The sequence below is a fragment of the Pipistrellus hanaki genome, assembly GCF_964339955.1.
Source record: "Pipistrellus hanaki genome assembly, chromosome: 5".
Classification (NCBI taxonomy): Eukaryota; Metazoa; Chordata; class Mammalia; order Chiroptera; family Vespertilionidae; genus Pipistrellus; species Pipistrellus hanaki.
In genome coordinates, this window is record NC_140507.1 from 80,880,410 (window position 1) to 80,898,583 (window position 18,174).

Consider the following 18,174-nt stretch of genomic DNA (forward strand, 5'->3'; position numbering starts at 1 on the left):
AACTGTGGCTCGAGAGCCACGTGCAGCTTGCGAGCCGTGGTTTGCCACTCTGTTGACTAATGAGTTTGCTGACCACTGCCCTAGGCTACCCCAGCTCCCATTCTTCCCTCTACAGCACCCTGACCACAGGACTAAAGATGTCTGTATCCAACTGTCTGCCTCCCAACCCCCAGGCTGGGGCCTCTCAGGGCCTTGCCAGAGGGTCAGCAGGGAGTGTTCAGAAATGGAATGAATGAAGGTTCCTATCCACACCCCCACACCCTTTGCCTGCCCCCCCAGATGGGCAGGGGTGGGGCCTCTCACCTTGATGGTGTCCAGGGCCAGCTCAACAACTGCACACTGCTTTGGGGTCAAGCTCTTGGCTTCCTCTCGTACCATGTGGTCCTGGATGGAGAGAGAGAGGGGCCCGGTGGGCAGAGCAGGCCCTCATTAGGGATCTGCCTGGCTAAGGTACTCATCCCTGTAAATCAGTGAGGAGTCGGATAGCGGGTCTGCTCTTCATCCTTGTGTGCCCGGTGCCAGCATGTGCCCGCACACACAGCAGGTGCTCCATAAGTATGTGTTGAGTAAATGGTTTATACTCTTGACCAAGCTGTACCTTTCCAATACACCGGAGCAAAAAAATTGTGCGTAAGCCCGTCCGAGCAGGGTTCCTGTCCCTTGAACCTACAAAGCGGGTCACTATTCCAGGACTCCTCCCAAGGAATCCCCCAACCCTGACCTCCCCTCACTCCTGGCCGCACCTTGAGTTTAGACAGTTGACCCAGCTCCTTGGCCGCATTGAAGATCATCTGGGTTCCCTGCAGATGACAAGAGACAAGGCCACGTCAGCGTGGGAGTCCCCCAGCCCAGTCCCCAAGCCCCTGCTGACACCCTAGCCCTGGAGTCTTCTTAGTTCTTGTCCAAAGGCCCTGGGCAGGGCAATGGTTGTGTCGCAGAGACAGAGGTCTGGACCTCCCCGCACCACCGCCCCGCCATGAAGTGCTAAGGGGTGGTGGTGATTGTCCCCAGAAATCCCAGTCTTGTGGGGATGTTTATCACCACCCCCCACCTCCACCTCCACCATGACCCTGGGTTTGTGGGTCAGAGAAGGGAAAGGATGAGAGAGTGGGCTGCAAGGGGCAGTGGGCGGAGGGGTGGGGGTGGGGACCTGGATGATGTTTGTGGGTCTGGGTGGGCCTTGCCAGCCCAAAGTCAGAGGGTCTGGAGGAAACCGTGGGATGGGCTCCAGTGAAACCCTCACTCCCTGCAGGACCATTCCCTCTGGGGGAGGAGTTCCCCAGTAATCTGCGGGGGGGGGGGGGGGCTGTTAGTCTGACCTTTTGAAGAATCCTCCCAACACACATCTCAATATAACCTCCCCCCTTCTCCCCTCTCGAGCAAGATGGTGTCCTGGTTATAGCTCCAACAAGCTGAGCGGGCCTGGATTCACATCCCAGCTCTGCTGTGTGGCTCTGGGCAAGTCACTTAACCTCTCAGAGTCTCAGTTTTGCCATCTGGACGAAGGAAATCATATCCACTTCAAGGTTTAGCTGGAACTGAGTGTCTTTGTCCAGTTTTTACTGTTCCTAGCACTCGGTTTCAAGGTCACGGGCAGTGCTGGGGAAGACAGGGTCCAGGCCTGGAAGTCCATGTCCTGGCTCCTGTCCCCGTGCCGGGTGACTTGTGTCCCAGATGCTTTCTGGGTCTCAGTTTCCTCCACTGGCTAATAGGGGCACCCTCTTGGTGACAGTGTGGGGCTGAGTATCAATGTAATAGGAAGTCCTGGGGCGGTCGGGGGGCCCCAGGTGGGGCTGGGCAGGGAGGCAGCCATTTATCACTGGGACATTTGGCATTACATGGACAATCCACCAGCTGACCCATGGAAGCCGGTTATCCTGGAACTACCAGTGTTGTCATCATCCTGGCTGTCCCTACTCTTCCTGTTCCTGGGCTGTGACTCCCCGAGCCCAGCTGCTTGGGCCTCAGCTTCCCTGGACACCCCCTCCGCCCTGCCTGCTGCCCGCCCCCACCCCCCACCCCCACCCCTCACAAGCAAGCCAGACAGACAGAGGAAGAAGAGACCGACAGACAGGTTCACAGAATGCCACTGGATGGCACGGACCACAAGGGTGGAAGGAGGCACGGGGAGGGGTGGGGAAGAGGGAGCCAGACAGACAGTGAGAGGTCGGTCTTACATCTGAGTGGCTTGGCAGTTTCACCCTGCCCTGTGAAGAGAATCAGGCGGAGGTCAGAGTTCAGGTGTCGGCTGGGAGGATAGTCAGTGGGACTTCCCTGCCCTCTCACAGCACAGTCCCGCCCTCCAGCCCACACATTCCCCCCCGGGTCCTGGGTCTAATGCTGAGCCCCCTCCCCAGCTAGGCGCTTTCCCTGCCCCCAGTGCGGGCTTGGGGCCAGGCCCCCAGGCTGCCAAGCCAGGAGCCTGGAACCAGCCCATCACCCGGGACAGGTGCCCCATCCCACGTCAGCCTGCCCAGGTGGGGCGCCTTGGGAAGGGGAAGAAAAGAGACAGAGCTCCAGGTCTGTTGTTCCCCAACTTCCAAGACCTTACCTGGGCAGGCCTGACTCTACAGGGAAAGTGCTAACCAGTATCACAAGTTCACGCGACACACAGACACACACCCAGGCACAGCCATGGGCGTGTAGACAGCTTATGTACACACACCTCCAGACTGACATACAAAGACATACACATGCAGAACTCACAGGCTAAGATATACAAGTCCACGCCTAAACACTTGCCCGTGTGCACACAATCACACTCACAAACCCACAGCCCCCCGAGAGTGTGCATTGCCGGGCACAGTGAATGTGTCCTCTAAAGGGCTGCATGAGTGAGTGGGGAAGCCCTCCCCTCCGTGTCCATCACGTGGAGACCCTGTTGTGTGCACACAGGTGACAGTTGCACAGCAAGGGCAGCGGTTCGTGTCTTGCTACAGCTCCCATCTCTTTACAATAAACAACAATTAGAACAAAAACATCTACATGAAAAAAACAAAAACGTCTCAGTCCATGGCAGTGGGTCAGTGCCTGAGCTCTGCTTGAAACCTCAGGATTTCAGCTGAGCCTGGGGCTGGGAGAAACCCTTCGGGTGGGCACTGCACGGGCACACGTGAGCTCACACGTACCCACACACTGCAAGCCATGTCCCGGGAGGTGAAGTGCCTCCTTTCTAAATTCTGGTTTTATGGGACGTGGCTGGGACCCTCATCTCCTCAACTCGTGACCCCCAGGGGACCGTCCTGCCCAGGCACAGAGACACAGACATGCACACACACATGCCCAGACACCACGGCTCAGGACCTCAGCACCAGCGAGGCCCTCATTACCTTTTCTAATCCCTTGCCATGTTTTCTCAAGAGGGTGCCCTGCAGAGACAATGCCACAGGGTGATCAACCTGGCAAGCTGTAGGGGGCGGGAGCCCGGGACGATCACACTGGTAGTTATGGGGGTGGGGGTGAGGGGCGGGCCATATGCACTGCCCCGGGGGCTGGTGACTGGATTGCAGAGGTGTGTGTGTGTGTGTGTGTGTGTGTGTGTGTGTGTGTTTGTGTGTGTGTCTTAATGACCAATTCTTCAAATGTGTGAGAGAGCCAGAAAGACAGGAAAGAGAGAGGGAGAAATAGAAACAGAGCCAGAGAGAAAGGAGAGAAGCTGCTGCCGGAATACAATCCATTTATGTTTACTGTATAGATGAGGCTTTGGTCCTGGGTTAACAGGAAAGCAAAAGGGCTTCCTATTCAGACAGACCTGAACTTGAGTCCTGACTCTGGCATCTGTTTACTCTGCAGCCTTGAGTAAGTGACTCCTCCTAAGTCTCAGCTTTTCTCATCTGCAGAATGGGAATCATATATAGCATCCACCTTGCTCAAAAGGTTGTCATGAAGGTGAGCTGAGGTCTGGCATACAGGAATTCCCTTTGCTCCCTCCCCACAAGGGCATGATCTGTGGTTACAGCCAAAGACACATGCTGAAGCCGGCAAGAAATAAGATGAGCTCTAACCGGTTTGGCTCAGTGCATAGAGTGTCAGCCTTCAGACTGGAGGGTTCCAGGTTCGATTCCCGTCAAGGGCATGTACCTTGGTTGCAGGCACATTCCCAGTAGGAGGTGAGCAGGAGGCAGCTGATGGATGTTTCTAACTCGCTATCCCTCTCCCTTATTCTCTGTAAAAAATAAATGAAATATATACATATTTTTTGTTTTGTTTTTGTTTTTTATTTTTATTTAATTTAGGAGAAAGGAAGCAAAGGGGGAAGGAAAGGGGAGAGAGAGAGTGGAGGGGGAGGGAGAGAGAGGGGAGGGAGAAGGGAGGAGGAAGGAGGGTAGAGGGGAGAAGGGAGAAGGGAGAAGGGAGAGGGGAGAGGGGAGGAAGATGAAATATGTATTTTTAAAAAGAAAGAAGACAAGCTCTTGTGAACTTCTGATGAGATTAAATACTGTAACAGCCTGGTTTTTCTCACCAAGGGTGGGAATCTGAAGTGGTTTTACTGATTTTTGCCCTGGTATGTGTCCAATACTACCCTCTCCATAAAAAGAACAATATAAGGAGAATCCAAGATGGCTGCTCGGGTAGGCAACTAGCCGCAGCCGCACACAACAATTTTAATAAAATACAACTAAAATATAAAATGGACATTACCCAGAACTACAGGAAAGTCGACTGACTGGAAATTCTACAACAAGAAGCAAGGAGAAAACCAGAAGGAAGCACGGAGGAGCTGTAAAAGCCTAAGGTACGGAGACACGCGGCGCACGCGAAGAGGTCGGAGCCGGAGAGGAGGGAGGCCGAGTGCCTGGCGGGCGTTCCCTAACGGAAAGGAGATAAAACTCCGACTGTGCTGGGCCTCCGACTGCTCTGAACCCCAGTTCTGGGCCAGACCCCGGGGACTCAGGCTCAGCCATAGGGAGCTGGGCTGTAAGTCGGAACCCCGGGGTAGCGGAGAAAGGAGGTCCCGGAGGCGCGCACACTGCCCCCAGAGAAGGGACGGTCGGCTGTGCCGCGGGATTGCCCTGATGGGAAGGAGACTGGGGCTCCAGACTGCTCTGAACGCCACCTCCAACTCCACTTCCAACTGAACTGAACCCCAATACCGGGCTCATTGTGGGAGAGCATAGACTGTTTGGCAGCAGGCGAAAATCGAGGGCACCTTTCTCTCAGAGGCGCCGGCAGCGAGCACTGAAGGACCCGCATAGGGCGGGGCTGACGGAAGCCAAAGCTGCAGGCTCCACCCTGAAACCCCGTCCCATCTGTAACAGCGAAATGCGACAACAAAATAGATCACAAACGAAAGAAATGGAGGACAAAAAGCGTCTGGATATAGAGTTCAAATCTACGCTTATAAGGTTTTTCAAGAATTTCCTAGAAAAGATGGATAAGGCCTATGAGGATATGAAAAGAGATCAACAAGAAATGATCAGGGATCAACAAGAAATAAAGAATACATTGTCTGAAATAAAAAATATTCTACAGAGTCCTAAAAACAGAAGGGAAGATCGCAAGAATCAAGTCAAAGATTTGGAACATAAAGAGCCAGAAGACACTCCTCCACAGAAGCTAGAAGGCAAGAGAATCCAGAAAATTGAAGATAATGTAAGAAACCTCTGGGACAACTTCAAGCGAACCAACATCAGAATCATGGGGGTCCCAGAAGATGAGAGAGAGCAAGATATCGAAAACATACTGAAAGAAATAGTGACAGAAAACTTCCCCCACCTGGTGAAAGAATTTGACTTACAAGTCCAGGAAGCGCACAGAACTCCAAACAAAAGGAATCCAAAGAGGACCACACCGAGACACATCATTATTAAAATTCCAAGAGCAAAAGATAAAGAGAGAATACTAAAAGAAGCAAGAGCAAAGAAGGTAGTAACTTATAAAGGAGCACCTATACGATTGTCAGCTGACTTCTCAACAGAAACCATGCAGGCCAGAAGGGAATGGCAAGAAATATTCAAGGTGATGAATAGCAAGAACCTAAAGCCAAAAATAAGCTACCCAGCAAAGCTATCACTCAGAATCGAAGGCCAGATAAAGAGCTTCACTAATAAAAAAAAGCTAAAGGAGTTCATCACCACCAAACCAGAATTATATGAATTGCTGAAGGGGGTTCTTTCAGAAGAGAAAGTAAACAAAGATAAAAATTATGAACAACAAATACGTAATTATCAACAAGTGAATCTAAAAACCAAGGAAATTAAAAAAATCTGATGAACAATATTAACTGTTGAATATAATAGAATCAGAGGTATGGAAGGGGAGTGAACTGACGATTCTTGGGGGAAAAGGGGAGAGGGGGGAGTGGGAAGAGACTGAACATAAACTGTGCACCTATGGATGAGTACAATGGGGAGAGGGGAAAGGGCAGAGGGTGGGGTGGGAACCTGGTGGAGGAGAGCAATGGTGGGGGGGGGGGGGAAGGAACATTTGTAATAATATGAAAAATAAAAACTTATTAAAAAAAAAACAAAAAAAAATAAAAAAAAAAATAAAACACACACACACACACACACACACACACAAAAAAAAAAAAAAAAAAAAAAAAAGAACAATATAAGGTCTAAGTCAGTGAGCACTGCCCCCACTAGACATGGAGATGAGCACTTTATTTATTTTTTTAAATATGTGGTTAGTGATTTCAAAGAGAGGAAGGAAGATGGAGAGAAGATAGAAACATCCATGATGAAAGAGAATCATTGATGGGCTGCCTCCTGTATGCCCCCCACTGGAAATGGAGCCCCCAACCTGGGCAGGTGCCCTGACCGGGAATCAAACCGTGACCTCCTGGTTCATGGATAGATGCTCAACCACCGAGCAACACCTGCCAGGCGAGATGATCACTTTACCACATCATCCCATTTGGTTCTGACAAAAACACTCTGACAGTTGCTACAATTAACTGATTTTTCAGTTACAGAAACGGAGGTTGGGAGGTGAAGTGACTTTCCAAGGTGAGAGAGAGAGATAGAGAGAGAGAAAGAGAAAGGAGCTGAGCTGGGATTTGACACTAAGTCTGTCTAACACCAAGGTGCTTGGGTGTGTGTCTGGGATGGTGTGTGTCTGTGTGTGCAGCAGGAGGGCTGGGAAGGAGTGGTGGAGGGCCTCCCTAAGTAGCTGAGTAGGGTCCTGAGTGGTGAGCCCAAAGGGGAGGTGGGGGGGGCTGTGTTGACTTTGAACCTCCTAGCGTCTGGGAGATACTCAGATACCTTACTGGCATCTGATCATGGAATGGGGGGGGGGGGGGGCGGGGGTGTCACAACTAAAGGACTAGGGTAGACATGAAGGTTTGGGGTTTGGAAAACTTGAAGGCACTGCCTCCATATTTATAATGGGGCAAGGTGGTGGGTGTGGCCTCCCTCCCTCCAGGCCCCGCCTCCTCCCCATACCCGGACCCAGACAGACACAGGCACAACTAGGCAAGAGGTGGGACAGTGGGGGAGAGGCAGTGGGTGAGGAGGGAGCACTGGGGGGGAGGGAGGGGGCTGCAGCCACGCGGTGGGCCGAGTCCAGACACAGAGCGGACGGACAGACAGACGGACAGAAGGGCCTCTACTTACGATCATCTGTCAGCCATGATGGGGGCCAGGTGGTAGGGAGGGGGGAATAAGTCACCATGAGTCTCCCTGAAGCCCAGGGAGAGGGTGGAGAGGGCACCCATGCCCCAGCCCAGCCTGAAGGAGGCGGGGCTGGCTGAGGTAGGTCTGAGCCTCCGACACCATCGTTGCCTCTTGGGGGGCCCCTCCACCCTCCCCAAGCTGTCCACGTTCACCCAGGAGCGCCCTCCCACTCTGTGTTGAGCCATCGATACATGTATTAAGACTATCCAGGCCCTCAGTGCCTCCCCAGAAGGACCCATGCCCAGCCACACCCTCCACAGACATCATGGTTCTCCCACTCCCACCCGACAGCCTGATCCCTGTCTCTGAGCTGGACCCCAAAGGGGCCCAGAGGCACAGTCCTCTGCTTGACATCTCTGACCTCAGTGCTCTTGGTGACCTCTATCTAACCTCTGAGAGAGCCTCTGTTCTGGTCCTCTCTGGTTTTTGAACTCCATGGTGTCTCCCTTCCTTGTCTCTTGATTGAACCCCCCAAAGGCCTCTGATAAGCTCACTGACCCCTATGACCTTTGTGTCCCAGGGGTGGCCTTGAGCCCCAAGGTGACCTGTTTTCTGGGTGATCTCTGACTTCTGAACGACCTCTTGATTCATGTGACCTCTAAGTCCCTTAGATGTCATTTGACTCTACTTGACCTCTTTGACCCTTTTATGACCTTTGACCCCTGTGTAACCTCTCTGATCTTTGGCCTCATTTACCTCTGGTGGCTTCTACAACCCTTGGATGACATTTGTGCCTGGACAACCTCTGAACCTCAATGCTTTTGGCACCAAGCTCTCTGGGCTCCCAAAAGGGAAGGTGGCCCAGGCATCCCTTCTGACCCTTGTGGGCCTCACCGTCTGGTCAGTGAGGGGTGGCAGGACAATGGTCTTCTCCATGGTGTTCATCACCAGCTTCCACAGCTCCTTCAGTACCCTCTTCAGCACCGTCTTCTCGCAGATTTTGGCAAAGAGAGTCAGGCTGGGGGTGAGGAGTAGATCTGAGAGAGGGCCCAGCTGGCCCTGACCTGGAGAACCAGGCCCTTCCCTTCAACATATGAGCAAGGTGGGAAGGCATCCCTTGCACAGAGCCTGTACAAGGACCTTGGGTGTCTGGTGGAGCTACAGTATGTGATACGTGTGGAGGGCAAAAGGTGGCTGGACAGCTCAGCAGGGCCAGGCAGGAAGGGGGGCTCAAAGCCTGGGAGAAAGGCCTGGGCCTTAGCATGAAGGCAATGGGAGCCATGGGATATTTAAGAGAGAGAGAGAGAGACAAAGACATTATTGTTTGAAAGAACAGAGTGGCAATAAACTGGATTAGAAGGCTGTATGGAGAACAAGGACTGTGAGGAGGCTGGGGACATGCTTGATAGGAAGGAGAATGGAATGGCAGGAAGAGGATAGACTTAGGAGGGAAAACAACCAAGAATTTATGATTGGACATTTGAGGGCTGAAGGAGAGGGCAATTTACCATTATTCATCCAGCAACTGACCCCCATCCACCAAACCATCCCTACCCCAACTTTTTTTAGTGCTACTCAATCTCTTTTTCCTTCCTTCCTTCCTTCCTTCCTTCCTTCCTTCCTTCCTTCCTTCCTTCTTTCCTCCCTGTTCCTTCCTTTCATACATCCAACTATCCATCAGCCAGTCTTCCTTCTTCCCTCCCTTCCTCCTTCCTTACATCCATCTTCCCATGTATACTTACTCCATTTACCTTTATTCTCATCAGTCCATCTAGTTATTCATCCATCCAAATACTTACCCAACTATCCATCCATTCTTCATTCATTTACCCATTTGTCCATCCATCCATTCTATCATCCATCTAGTCTTTTAGCATTTATCTTTTCATCTACCCACCTGCCTAACCCTTATGTCTTTCCATCCAAACACTATTCATTTATCTATATAAATATTTACTCACCATATCTTCCAATCATGTATCCACTCATCTTTCCATCCCTTCATTGCCTCCACCCACACACCTCCTAACCATTCCAACACCACCCAGCAAGCTGCCCACTTGTTCTCTCCAGGCCAGCCTCTGGTCTCAGAGGCCACCGGACATGGCTCACTTGCTGTCCAACAGGTCCATGATGGGCTGCAGCACGTTGTCAGCATCTTGGGCCACGCTGCTGCAGGCACTGGCTGGCACGTTGCCCGTGCCCTTCACCTGGCTAAGGATGTCGCCCATCTGTTTGACACACTCCTCAATGTGAGGCTGGAAGCTGGGGGCATAAAGAGAAGAAGCTCAGACCAGACTCCTGGCCTCTGGAGGAAGGACTGGATGAGGCCATCAGTGGTGATCTGTGGACCGTGACCTTTTATCATCAGCATCAGGGAGCCATGGTATATAAGAGAGGGGTAGGGGGTGGTATTAATAATAGCAGAATCGGGCACCAGGCTATGACATTTACCTGTGTTGTTTATTTCATCACGCAGTCCTACTCATGTGCTATTGTTATCATCATCCCCACTTTGCAGATGAATAAACTTGGGCTCAGAGAGGTTAAGTGACTCACCCAAGGCCACACAGCTAGTAAGCAGTGAAGCCATGATTGAACTCAACTTCATCTAACTCCAAGCCTGAGGTCTTCCCCACTACACCTGCCGAGTCTCTGTATGCCCCAGGCTTAGGTCTGGGGCTGCCCCCCTCCCTGCTCCCAGCCTTGGAGGTACCCCCACCTGGTAGCAAACACCCGGCTGAGCTCATCCAAGACGTTGTTGAGTTTCACCTGGAGCTCTTTCAAGATGTCACTGGCCTCCGCATCCAGCTGAGGAAGGGGAAGGGACATCCATCAGGTCAAGTTTACAGAGCATCCACGTATCTGGGGCATTTCCCCACCCAACACAGGGAAAAGGATCTCAAGGGGCTCAGGAGGAAACTGAGGCACAGGCAGTGAAGCCACTTGCTTGGGTTTGAGGGCCTGGCTGAGCTGGAATTCATCAGATATGAGCTCTGGGGCCCATGGGGATAGGGGGCATCACCCCGCTTGGTCCCACCTCACCTCTTTGCCTCCCATGGCTTCAAACATCTTCTCTAGCTGAACTCGCAGCTGCTGAGTGTTGTTCATGAGGATGCAGGGCTGAGGATGGGAACAAAGCAGGGAGTCAGGGCTCAGGACCCCTCCCCAGAGTTTCCCTCACCACCACTAGGGATCCTGGATGGTTTCAGTGTCTAGGTCTGGAGAAACATAGGGTCCCACAAGGTCATCTAAGAATGGAATACAGTATTTGAGAGTGTTAAGGAGGGTGGTCTCTGAGGATTGGCAGAGGGAAGGAGGACCTAAGTAAGTGGGATGGGCCTCTGAGAGTAGCAGGAAGGGGTGTTCTTGTCACATACCCATGTTCTCCTACATGGGACCAAAGCTTTGCATGTTCACATACATACACCCTGAAGGCTTCATTTGCAACAACCAGACAATGACACACTAAAAGTGTGTTCCCTCACCTCCAGATCCCCCCATACACACACACAGTCAGATACACACAGCTTGACACAAGCAGACACAGGTCTCAGAACCCAGGGAGGGATGGGACTCTGGGGTGCAGAATTGGGTTAGGAAGGAGGACAAGGGTCCATGCAGGTCACCACTTTCTCCTTCTCCTTGGAGCAGTAGGAGGCGAAGTCCTTGATGATGATGTCCGCATACTGGAGGAGCACATTACTGATGGTCTGGATAGGACAGAGAGAGTGGCTGAAAGAGAGGTTGGGGCTGAGTGGGCCCATCAAGAGCTATCCATGAGATGAGGGATAAACTCAAACCCACTTTAGCACCTAAAATGGACCACTGGGCTGGATTAATTCTCCACCCAGGATAACCATCACAATAAAGGGGGACACCACCATAAGAAGTTGATTATTTTATGTAGACTCAGCTCTTTTTCAGAGCAATAACCATCTAATATGATTGTTAACATACCCAGCCTCATCCAAAAGCATGAACTTGATCTTAAACCAAATCTCAGTCCCTACCTGCATACCCCAACTTCAACCCAGTTTAAAGAAAATCCAATTGAACCTAATCCCAGACCAATGTTGTCAACCTCCAAACTCACCCCAGGTTCCACTCAAATTCTCTATAAACCCCAACACTCTAATAATACCAAAGCAAATCCAAATCCCAACCTTGATTTTAAACCTGACCCCAAACTCAACCCCATCCCCAACCTTAATCCCAGCTCCAAATTCAACTACAACTTTAACTACAACCCTGCCCTCAGCCTTAACCTCAACTCAAACACTGTCCCCAACACAACTCTAACTTTTATGGAAGAACTAACCCCAATATTGGCCTGAACCTTAACCTCAATCCCAGTGATATAACCAATACCAACTTTTACCTCAAACTCAATCCCAACTTCAATCCTGATATCAATCTCAACCTCAACCCAAGTCTTAATCCCAACCTCAACTCCAATCTCAATAACATCATCAACCCAATCTCAACTCAAACCCTAATCTCAAATTCTAATAACTCCAATCTCAATAACATCACAAACTCTAACCTCAACCCAAACCCTTTCCCCAACCACAACTCCAACCTCTAGGGCATGACCTACTCCAACACTGGTTACGGTTGGTTTTTCCATAGACCTCAACCCCAATTTCAATCCCAATGTCACCAACCCCAACTTTGACCTCAATCCAGACCTCAGCCTCAACCCTGATCCTGACCCCATTCCCAACCTCAACTTCACCCCAATCTTGACCCTATCCCCCATCTGGACCCCAACCCCACCCACACTCTCTCACACCTTGGCAAAGCGCCTCATGTAGTGCCCCACGATCTGGGGGTCAGGGCACTCGAGCTTTTTGATGATCTCAAAGCTCTGGTTAAGCTGGGAGAAGACATCCACCACGGAGCAGGAGAACAGGGCATGCTCTGAGGTCTGCTGGAACTGCAGGATAAGGAGGCCAGGAAAGAGGAGAGTGGTCAGAGTCAGACAGTCTCCATAGCCCAACCCTCCTACTCTCCACAAGGAGAGCCAGAGACCAACTGCCTTGGGTGAGATGGATAGTATGTGAGGTTGACTTAGAGCCAGACACAGAGGCCACTGAGTGGATGGGTGGGGTCAGGCTTGATAAACTCACATTCATCTGTTGAGTGAACAAAATACTTTAAACACCACGAACAAGACAAAGGTTGCGGGTACCCTTCAGAGACTGGCCTCATTCCAAGGGTAGTTTTTGTCCCCAGATTGTATCTATGGACCTCGGAGGGAGCAAATCCATGGTGGGGAGATTGAGAACTTGGTGGTGGGTTAGCCTTCTCACCCCATCCTTCTTGTCTCGCTCCAGGGCTCCATGTAGGAAATCTCGAGACACCTCCTCATTCTCATCCAGCCACTGGATGACGAAGGGCTCAAACCACCTGAAATGGAGAGTTGGGATGGGGCCTTCCATCTCTTGTCTCCATAACCCTCTGCTTGAACTCACCCTGTGGTCTTGGGTGGTCACTCTCTGCTCCCCTCCCCTACCCGGCCTTGGCTATTTCACCCATGAAATGAACCAAGTGACCACTGTCAGAGCAAGGCCAGATTTCTGTGAATCCTGGTTGATAAACTGCCCAGGGGTAAGTAGATTTACTCCTTAAGATCACAACATAGTATATAGCAGGTCCTCGGTAAATGGTGGCTACCAGCCCACTCTCCAACACAGCTGGTGAGTCAGACATTCCAGGTTCAAATCTGGACTCCATCATTTACTGGATGTCACCTTGGGCAAATCCTCCAACATTTAACTCTCTATTTCTTCATCCACAATATAAAAATGATGATGTTCCCATCTCATAGAATTGTTGAAAGGATTAAATGAGAAAAGACATGTGGGACTGCTCAGCACAGTTCCTGATACTTATGATATTAATTGTTTGGCTATAGGAGTCCATAGGCCAATGGCTAAGAATGGAGAACCCTGGATTTGAGCCCCACCCGTGCCCTTGATGCCCAGGGACCCTTGAGTAGCTGAGCCTTCCTCTTTGGGCCTCAGTCTAGTGTCAGCACTATAGTTCTGATTTAGGTTCTGGATAGGGGGCTTACGCGGGGTACTCTGGCACTCGGTCCTTAAAAGCAGGAAGCTCTGTCACATACTCATTGTAGAGCCACTTGACCTTGAAGTGGAGGTTCATGTAGTCGGCGCTCTTGCACAAGCGATGCTTGTCATGCTCTGGAGCAGGGAATAAGGGGGTGGCTCAGCCAGGAGGATCTGCCAAACTGTCTTGGCAGTGCCCACACTGGCCATCATTAGCATTGGAGCTCAGGCATGAAGGTACAGGGCACTCACAGTCTTGGAGAAGACACAGCTGTCTGCTCAAGCTAGGTTGGGAGACATGGTGTGGGGGACTCACCCTCCATGGCATACTTCATGTCCTGGGCAAACAGGTTCCACATCACTTCAGCACTGATTTTACCCACATTCAGCTCCTGGGGAAACCTGATAAAAGTCACAGAAGTATGAAAACTTGACAGGTAAGAGCCAGATGGCATAGGCTACTTAGGCCTTCCTAGTCAAAGAATTGTGCCGTACAGGCAGAGGGATCTGTGTTCAAGTTCTCTCACAGTCACCAACTTGCTGAGTGACTCTGCATTGAGGCCCTTCTTCTTCTGAGCCTCTACCCACATATCCCCCCATCTATTAATTTACCTCTTTATCCATCCCTATACCCATCCATTTATCCATCATCTCTCTATTCATCCATCCATCAATTTCTTCCTTCATTCTCCATCCATCCATCCACCATCCATCCCTTTTATCCACCCACTCATTCTTCCATCAACCTATCTATTTATCCATCCATCCAACCATCCATCCATCTATCCATCCATCCATCCTTCCCTCCTTCCACCCCTCCATCCTCCATCCAATCATCCATCTATCCATCCATCTACACATACATCAATTCCTTATCCACTCACCTATCCTTCCACCAATCTAAATCTATCTATCCACCCATCCATCCATCCATCCATCCATCCATATCTCTATCCATCCATACACATATTCATTCCTTTATCCACTAATCCATTATTCCATCAATATATCCATCCATCCATCCATCCATCCATCCATCCACCTACTCATCCATCCATCCATCCACCCATCCATCCATCCATCCATCCATCCATCCATCCATCCATCCATTCATCCATCCATCCATCCAATGTCCCTGATCTTAACTCCATATCTAAGTAACCAAGAGATCATGGCACCTCAGAGTTGGGTCCCCTCTAGCATCCACCTCAGGGAGAAATAAAACACAATAGCTCTTTAAACTACAAGAGATGAAAATTCTACAGATATATAAATCCACAAACCAAAACTGCACAGTCACACACAATACACAATATTGTATATTGAAGTCAATTCACACATACACCCACAGACCACAACTACACACAAAGTTCATCCACACATGTAAAAGATAATGAAATTTAAGTGTAAAAAATTCAGAAGAGTATTTTGCACACAGTAAATACTAGAACATTATCTATTGTTACTTATGAATCTAGACACACATACAAAATTATATACATATGTACACAGCTATTCACACAAATCAGTACATGTAAAATACATGTCTGATTACATCAATAATTGTGTACATATACACAATTTTATGTTTATGTTTGCAAATTATGCTATATTTCATCTAGACATAACCTCACCTATAATTTCCCCCACATGTGCAACATTTTATGTATAATTAGACAAGATTGTGCACTAGATACAAAAATGTGCACACACATACACAATAACCTCCAGATAATTAACTACATAGACACACAACTCACTGGTTGAGGCAGGGAGTGTAGGAATTCTTGTCTTCTTCGATGATGGACACTATGAGAGTGATCAGCTTGGACCAGAAGTCGAGGTTCTTGATGCTGGGGCCCTGTTCCTCTGGGGGAACTTCCCCCTTCTTGGCCTGGATGGGGCAGTGGAGATGTTGGCTCCAGGGGGTGCAGGGATGGGGCTTCAGTCAGATCATTATTGAGGTGCAGAAGGTTACTGATGCATGGGACCATTAACATGTGTGTGGTTCAGGTGGGAGGTCAGCATGGGAAGGGACTGAACTCGTAAACTGGCTCAAGCAGAGCTTCTATCTATTCAGCTTAATGAAGTTTAATTAGACTCAGCTCATAAAACATAATGGACCTGAATTTAGTTGAACAAACTCAAGCCCACTAAACCAAATGGAACTGAAGTGACTATAAATCATACCCACTTAGCTTAACAGATGGCAGTTCTCAGAGTTAATTCAGTAGAACTGAACTTGGGCCAATTACACTTTATAGAGTAACATTAAACTTAACTGGATGAAATTTAACTCCAATAAAGTGAATTGAATTAGCCTAGTCAATTTCTCCAAGATCAACACCAGCCTACATAAAAATAATGGACATAAATTTATCTGAATCCAACCCAACCCAACCCAACCCAAGTCAACCCAATCCAACTCAACCTAACATGCTCAGGCTATCTCAATCTAACTTGAGTCCATCAATGGAAATGAATGTAACTCAACTGAAATGAGCCCAACTGAACCCAATTCAATTGAACTCAACTGTACCTAACCCAACAACCAGCTCATTCGGTTTCCAACTTAACCCAATCGAGAACAACTTCAACTCAATTCAACTGAATGGAAATGAATAAACTTTTCTTCAATGAAATTAAACTCAATCCAATTCAGTGCTGCTCACTAATTAGCCAAGAGCAATTTTAACTTAAGTCAAATAGAAATAAATGGAACTAAACTGATTATAGTGGAACTAAACTCAATTTAATCCACTTTACCTCAACTCAATTCAATTGAGAGCAATTTGATTTCAACTCGAGTAAAATGAATGTAAATGAACAGATGGAAATAAAATTGAACTGAATTCGGCTTATGTGGTTACTTCCTGTCAGAAACACAAGCTGAGGGAGGGGCCACCTGGGGCTAATCACCCTGGGTTTTAAATTTATAATTTATAAATCTTTTCCTTCTGATAGCCTGGGACATTATATGTATAGATAAGCACATGGTGAAAGATCTCAAATAAATTAAGTTGAAATGACCAAAACTGAACTCTACTGAAAAAAAATCAATTCAACCCAACCTGGCTAGCATGATTCAGTTGGTTGTCATCTTATGCACTGAAAGGTTGATGGTTCAATTCCTGGGTAAGACATGTGCCTGGTTACAAGCTCAATCCCCAGTAGGGGTCATGCAGGAGGCAACAAATCGATGTTTCACTCTCACATTGGTATTTCTCTCATTCTCTCCCTTTCTCTTCCTCTCTCTCTAAAACAAAACAAAACAAAAACAAAAACAATTAAAAATCATTTTAAAAATGAAACCAACTCAACATTTATTGAGTAGTAAGTCAATTCCAGGCATACTGTATTACGTCAAACTCAAGTTAGTTTAACTAAAACCACCCTAACCAGTTTGGCTCAGTGGATAGAGCATCGACCTGCACACTAAAGGGTCCCAGGTTCGATTCCAGTCAAGGGCACATATGTTGGTTGCGGGCACATCCCCAGTGGTGGGGCATGCAGGAGGCAGCTGATCGATGTTTCTCTCTCATTGATGTTTCTAACTCTCTATCCTTCTCCCTTCCTCTCTGTAAAAATAAAATATAAATTTTTTAAAAGTTTAACTAAAACCAAATTTATTGAACACTGTGTACCAGTACTAAGCATGTAACTAAATTTTATCTAAAGCTTGTATCTCATCCTCAATCCTGAGAAGCTGGTTAATGACCTAATTTTACAGAGGGAAGTATTGAGACTCAGAACAGTTAAATCACTTGGGAAGGAGCAGATCTGGGATTTAGGCCAGGGTCTGGTGGGTGTCTACAATTCCTTTCTGCCTCATTTGGAGTCCTTACAGGGTCTGTCTGGTACTCCCGGCTGTAGAGTTCATGACAGTTATTGAAGATGTACTCGTAAGTGGAGTTGAGGCAGGCTTTCACACAGTCCTTCACAACCTGGCTGGCTCGGGGCGGGCTCTGGAGTTCTTGCACCTAGAGGGATGGAGAGGGCATGGATGGGTAAAACTGGGACGAGAGTTGCCCAGGAAGTGGCTACAAGTGATCCTGGGTTTAAGGAAACGTAGCCACATGAAAAAAAGAGCGTCACTGAGAGAGAGGAAGGGAGAGGGAGAAATGCTACTTGTTTAGGACCTAAGAGTCCTAGAGAATCCTTCCTGGAGACCTAATGGGACTGGGTTCCCTTTCCTACCTTCATCCGAAAGAAAGTGATGCTGGTGAGAAGGTCCACAGTGGATTTGAGGTCCTGAAGTCTCTCTGGGCTGCTGGCTGGGAAGTTGTTCTGTTGGAAGGGAGCAGAGAGGAGAGGTTATGGGAGAAAGTTAGGAGAGGAGAGGAGACAGTGTTCTAGAGGAGATACAAGAGCCCCAAAGTTTCAGGAAGTGAGTTGGGGGTCAATGAGAACACTTTGACGTAACTGGGAGGTCTTGTTGGACGCACCAAGTAGGTTGGGAAGGTGCTGCTCACACAGGTGTACACTTGTTAGAGGAACACATTCTGCGTGTTGAGAGGGGTCCTCCCCTGTGCACGCCTGCTAGAAGC

General features: G+C 49.0%; 1 protein-coding gene across 7 annotated transcripts in view; it reads right to left on the reverse strand.

The window, feature by feature from the left end:
• UNC13A (unc-13 homolog A) overlaps window positions 1-18,174 on the reverse strand; it is a 64,204-nt gene that overhangs the window by 8,517 nt on the left and 37,513 nt on the right. For 3 of the 7 annotated variants that reach the window (XM_084885822.1, XM_084885823.1, XM_084885820.1), the window contains 16 exons: window positions 17,825-17,914; window positions 17,473-17,607; window positions 15,388-15,521; window positions 13,944-14,029; window positions 13,636-13,762; window positions 12,872-12,968; window positions 12,352-12,495; window positions 11,186-11,269; window positions 10,602-10,679; window positions 10,279-10,367; window positions 9,669-9,821; window positions 8,451-8,574; window positions 3,330-3,368; window positions 2,178-2,207; window positions 744-800; window positions 304-384 (listed from right to left, as the gene is read on the reverse strand). In XM_084885822.1, coding sequence (XP_084741948.1) covers window positions 304-384; window positions 744-800; window positions 2,178-2,207; window positions 3,330-3,368; window positions 8,451-8,574; window positions 9,669-9,821; window positions 10,279-10,367; window positions 10,602-10,679; window positions 11,186-11,269; window positions 12,352-12,495; window positions 12,872-12,968; window positions 13,636-13,762; window positions 13,944-14,029; window positions 15,388-15,521; window positions 17,473-17,607; window positions 17,825-17,914 — 1,548 coding nt within the window. The remainder of the gene's footprint in view (window positions 1-303; window positions 385-743; window positions 801-2,177; window positions 2,208-3,329; window positions 3,369-8,450; window positions 8,575-9,668; window positions 9,822-10,278; window positions 10,368-10,601; window positions 10,680-11,185; window positions 11,270-12,351; window positions 12,496-12,871; window positions 12,969-13,635; window positions 13,763-13,943; window positions 14,030-15,387; window positions 15,522-17,472; window positions 17,608-17,824; window positions 17,915-18,174) is intronic. The other 4 variants (XM_084885824.1, XM_084885821.1, XM_084885826.1 and 1 more) reach the window with 2 other exon arrangements.